Here is a 5,442-nt window from a genome sequence, read left to right as displayed (position 1 = left end):
AACATTAATGTGCACACAGGCTATGAATATTGTGTTTTCATTTTTATAGATTCACAGATTGTAGCTCCCTCTAGTGGATCAGGTCTGCCTCTGATGTTCTGATGTGATTGCATGCTTTCTGTACAGCAGCGATTCTCAACCTTTTTCATATCAAGGACACTAATTTAGTCCACATTAGGGCCACGGACCCCCATTTGATGAGATTTTGTCTCTCCGACCCAAATCTGAGAATATTTTTATTGTTAGATATGATTTTGTCCAGAATATCTGTATGTAGAGAGATAACAGTGAAACTATGATCAAAATTCATTCAGTCATTCTTCTACATTATTTAATTGTGTTAACTTCTTGTAAATGAAATAATTGTGAAGTTTAACAATTCATCAATTTGTTGGGGACCACCTGGAACCCACTCAAGGACCCCTGGTGGTCCCCGGACCCCACGTTGAGAACCACTGCTGTAGAGGTTCATGTCATTTGAATGTGACCAAGCCTGCTGTAGCCTCTGCCAGTCAGCCAGCCGTCCGCCAGTCAGTTTACAATAACAAGAAGAAGAAGAAGAAGAAGAAGAAGAAGAAGAAGAAGAAGAAGAAGAAGAAGAAGAACCAAAACAAGAACAATAAGGAGAAGAAAAACAACCAGGAGAAGAATCAGAACAAGAAGAACAGCGAGAAGAAGCAGAGCAAAAACTAGAAGAACTAGAAGACAAGAAGAACCAGAGAAAGAAGAAGATGAAGAACCAGAGCAAGAAGGACCAAAAGAAGAAGAAGAAGAAGAAAGTGTATTTGTGTGGCACTTATCTAAAACCAGAGTTTATAAAGTGCTTTACATAAAAACAGAAGAGTTAGAAGAACACATGGAGCAGAAGACATACACACTCTGTACATCAGCTGTTCTCAGAAGAGACAGAGACCTGATACAACCCCTCTCTTTCTGTTTCTTTCTTTCTCTATTACAGGAGATTTTTTTCAGCAATATTCTGTATGACTGTCAACATTAATCTGACAAAATATGAATTACATCTCATCTAACACATTTTATCTTTTCTCTCTCCCTCTCTCTCTCTCTCCCTCTCCCTCTCTCTCCCTCTCTCTCCCTCTCTCTCTCTCTCTCTTCTGTCTCTCTCTCTCTTTCTGTCTCTCTCCCTCTCTCTCTCTCTCTCTCTCTCTCTCTCTCTCCCTCTCTCCCTCTCTCTCTCTCTCTCTCAGGAGTCTCCCTCCAGCTGGTTGGACAGTGCTCTGTCTCATATCTCGGAGATTATCCAGTTGGAAGACGTTCCTTCGATCCAGATGGAGGTCGGCGTTCTGGTCCGAGAGTTTCCTGATGTCAGGTAACAAAACACAGTCCCTGTCCAGTCCAAGGCCCCGTTCACGCCGCGGGCCTCCGGGCCGCCGGGCCGCCGGGCCTCCGGGCCCCGTTCACACCGCAGGCCTTCGGGCTCAGCTCTGATTTTTACTGGCTGCTCTGCTAGTTAAAAAGCACAACAGACAAACTGGTTTCCTTGTTTTTAAGGGAAGTCTAGCTGGCACACTTTAAAAGAAAGTTTGTGTGTGTGTGTGTGTGTGTATGTGTGTGTGTTCGTGTGTGTGTGTGTGTGTGTGTGTGTGTGTGACTGAAGACAAAGCATAAACACTTCGCTTCCTCTCTGAGCGTGACATGGCTGCCATGGCGTTTGACCTTTAACCTACTGAGCCCAAAACGCCCCTGAAAACTCTTGTAGGAAACTCTGTGTGTGTGTGTGTGTGTGTGTGTGTGTGTGTGTGTGTGTGTGTGTGTGCTTGTGTGTGTGTGTAAACCCCTAAAGACAGGGCAGGGGAATGTGTTCTATATTAAGCACAGTACTCTGTATTGATCTACTACAGCTAACCGTTATCCCAACTGTGTCGAGCGACACCTGAACCTTGTTCATTCTCTGCTACAGAACCTGGGTTTCCATTGTAATTCAGGTATATTTACCTGAATTATGATGAATGGAATTAGAGAGGCTGGGTGGCTGGAAAGGGTGAATTTTCATAAAATTTTGCAGATTGTAGTTTTAGTTCTACAAACATTTCTCAGAGACAGAGCTGCTCTGGAGGCAGAAACAATCTGATTGGTTCAGTTAAACCGTAGTTTTTTGAACTAGAAGTTAGCTAACTGGCACACTTCAATGGTAATTGGTTAAAATATAAATAAAAAATATAAATGACCATGACTTTTCATTCATTCCTGACCATGGCATCATGCTGTTGAAGGTCAGCAGCTAGCTAACTAGTTTACCTAGCTAGCTACAGGCTAGTATGGCTAGTTTGAACTTGAAGGTCAGCTAGCTAACTAGCTAACCTAGATAACTTAGTATGATAGATTGTATTTTTCAGTTAGTGCAGAGCGCTAGGCTTCATAGTATTAGCTTCCTCCTCTGTTACCTCACCAGGCTTCAGTCTGATGTTATTGTTGTTCTTGTGTGATGGAACCATCATGTAAAGACTTCCATGTGTCTGATGTGTTTTCTGTCCTAACTGTTCTGAGTTTGAGAGCGTATCTAAGTTCCCAGGGTCCTAAGTTCCCAAGGTCCTAAGTTCCCAAGGTCCTATGTTCCCAGGGTCCTAAGTTCCCAAGGTCCTAAGTTCCCAGGGTCCTAAGTTCCCAAGGTCCTAAGTTCCCAGGGTCCTAAGTTCCCAGGGTCCTAAATTCTCAGGGTCCTATGTTCCCAGGGTCCTAAGTTCCCAGGGTCCTAAGTTCCCAGGGTCCTAAGTTCCCAAGGTCCTGTGTTCCCAAGGTCCTAAGTTCCCAGGGTCCTAAGTTCCCAGGGTCCTATGTTCCCAAGGTCCTATGTTCCCAGGGTCCTAAGTTCCCAGGGTCCTAAGTTCCCAGGGTCCTAAGTTCCCAGGGTCCTATGTTCCCAGGGTCCTAAGTTCCCAGGGTCCTATGTTCCCAAGGTCCTATGTTCCCAAGGTCCTATGTTCCCAGGGTCCTATGTTCCCAGGGTCCCTAAGTTCTCAAGGTCCTATGTCCCCAGGGTCCTATGTTCCCCAGTTCAATATTCTGTTGACACACATTAACCTTCCTATTGTGTTCTGGTCAAATTTGACCTGTTTCAAGTTAAAATATTTCATAAATATTATCCAGTTTTTTTTGGTGGAACAAGGCTTCAAAACAGCTATATAAACACAACAAAAGCAATGGTTATCATTTGATTTGATTTTGAAGGTCTCTAACCCTAAGGACCAGAAGTGCAATCAACAACCAACCTAACCCTAACCCAAACTCTAGAACTGGGGAACATAGGACCCTTTGTCATGTTCCCATTATGTGCCATATAAATCTGGGGAACATAGGACCCTGGGAACCATAGGAATGACTCCCTGAGTTCAGTTTCATTTCTTCGCTTCAACCCAGCTAATGAAATTACACCTCATTTACATTTTTTCTATCTATCTCTCTCTCTTTCCCCCCTGTCTGTATCCAGGAAGAAGCACGTGTCGGCCATTTTGAACATCCGGGGTATGACCCGGCAGGCGGAGCGGCAGGAGATCCTCAACATCGTCAAGGACATCGAGAACATCGACGGCGGCGGCCCGGCCCGGCTGTCCCGGGACCACGCCCTGTTCTCCGAGGTGCCGGTCACCTCCGAGGTCCACTGCCTGAACGTGGGTCTGAGCCGCATCGCCCTCACCGCCTCGTCCTGCTTCACCGCGCTCCGCCCCCGACGCAAGACCAGGACCCCCGTCCGCGAAAACCCCGACGACGTTCTCTAAGCCGACCGCCAACCGACCGCATTTAGTGCTGATAATCAAAAGTGGGGTTTGTTCGATTTACAGCTAGTTTCAGTAGCGGCTGTTCAAACACTTCAGCAACTCAACTACTACAAACGTTACTACTGCTACGTTCTTTTTTTTCATTCTGCTTCTCTTTAACTGTCAAACCCGCTTCTTCCTCGTTTTGATCGGACGGCCGTCTCTTCATCCTTGTGATTTGTCGGACCGGGTCACGTGGTCTGAACTTTTCTCAGCTCTAGAAAGCGCTCTGCTGCTCGAACTTAAAAAAAAAAATTAAAAAAAAGAAGCCGGGCGCGGCGTCCGTGCGGTTTGCCAAAAGAGGAAAAGTGTGAACGCGGCATGAGAGCTACTGAATCAGGATAGCAGGATGTGGAGAGAGAGAGAGAGAGAGAGAGAAAGAAAGAAAATGAATGGGAAAGTAAAGTGGAGAGAAAAGGACGATGGGAACGAGTGAAGGTCCTGAATCCACCAAACCCACTCTGTGTTTTCAGCTAGCAGAGACTTGGGAAGCAGAAGCTGTGACTCCAAATATAATACAAGATACGATGAAACTGTATTGATATCTTTCAACCCGGTCTCACGGAAGTTCGTGAAATAGTCAGGAAATGTAATCTATTGATGTGTGTACATGGACACGATTTTTCCATTTTTTCGTGACACTTTCAAACTAATGTATTTCAACTGGAAGTATCTTTCATGCCTTCAACACGTTTTTTTTTTCTGTCAGTCGGGACTCAGGAAGTAGTTTGACATTGAAACAAAACTGTGGCCAGTCAGGGCGTTGTGGTCGGGGGGGCGGATGGACGAATACATTTGCCTTTGATGCCGACGACTGGGGTTCAATTCCCAGGGTGTTCAAAGTACATTTCATCCGTAAGCCACATTTAAATTTTTAACAAACATTTTTCTTATTTAACCGTGACCAAACCATTTCTCTAACCTTAACCAAGTTGTTTTAGTTGCCTAACCATAACCGTAACACAAGTAGTTTTATTTTTTTTGATCAGGGTCTTTTTATTGTAATTTTTCACATTATATCATAAATCCAAACAGGTCCAACAGAAAAAGAAAAAGAAACTTAATCGAATCCCCCACCCACCCCCCACCCAAATACCAGACAAACACATATAAACACTTTACATAGCCAGACATCCACAGAAGGAAAATAAATAACACAAATAGAATAAAATGACAGAAAAATTGGTTACATCATGCTACAAGTAGTTTTATTTGACAAAACTTACGTTTTCAAATTCGTGGTGGAGGAACGTTTTCTAGGTCGTGTTCATTTCACGAAAAAAATCGTGTCCATGTACACGAATCAATAGATTAAATCTTTGTGACTATTTCACTGCCGTGAGACCGTGTTGTATCTCTGGCGTTCTCTAGCTCGCTGCCATCTTTGATTTGAAGTTGGAAGAGCAGCGCCCGTCAAATCCACACTGAGCTCTCACCGCCGGCGGGAAAACATCATCGACGTTTTCTGAGGAGAAGAAGAAGTGAAGAGAAGAAGTGAAGAGAGCTTCCTGTCAGGCTATATATAATAATATATAGCCTGACATGGGAACGGAATAAAGACGCAACACCAACAATTAAGGATAAAGACGGACTGAAAATAAAGTCTGTAATTGGTTTGACATTTTGAGAATCGCTCTGAGCAGACTGCAGCACCTTAAGAAAGCTC

General features: G+C 44.2%; 1 protein-coding gene across 1 annotated transcript; it reads left to right on the top strand.

Annotated features, from left to right (window-relative positions):
• The first annotated feature begins 1,213 nt into the window (after positions 1-1,213).
• LOC139640569 (exocyst complex component 3-like protein 2) lies at positions 1,214-5,191 on the top strand. Its single transcript, XM_071514744.1, has 2 exons — positions 1,214-1,330; positions 3,449-5,191. Exons 1-2 carry the CDS (start codon positions 1,290-1,292, stop codon positions 3,735-3,737), a joined length of 330 nt encoding a protein of 109 aa, XP_071370845.1. The 5' UTR covers positions 1,214-1,289; the 3' UTR covers positions 3,738-5,191.
• The last annotated feature ends 251 nt before the right edge of the window (positions 5,192-5,442 follow it).

This window comes from Centroberyx affinis, unplaced genomic scaffold (assembly GCF_046629955.1).
Source record: "Centroberyx affinis isolate AG114_WGS23_722 - 3 ecotype Tasmania unplaced genomic scaffold, CSIRO-AGI_Caff_v1 ptg009809l_1, whole genome shotgun sequence".
NCBI classification, from domain to species: domain Eukaryota; kingdom Metazoa; phylum Chordata; class Actinopteri; order Beryciformes; family Berycidae; genus Centroberyx; species Centroberyx affinis.
The sequence above is the reverse complement of the archived record's forward strand: the minus strand, read 5'-3'. Positions and strand labels throughout refer to the sequence as shown.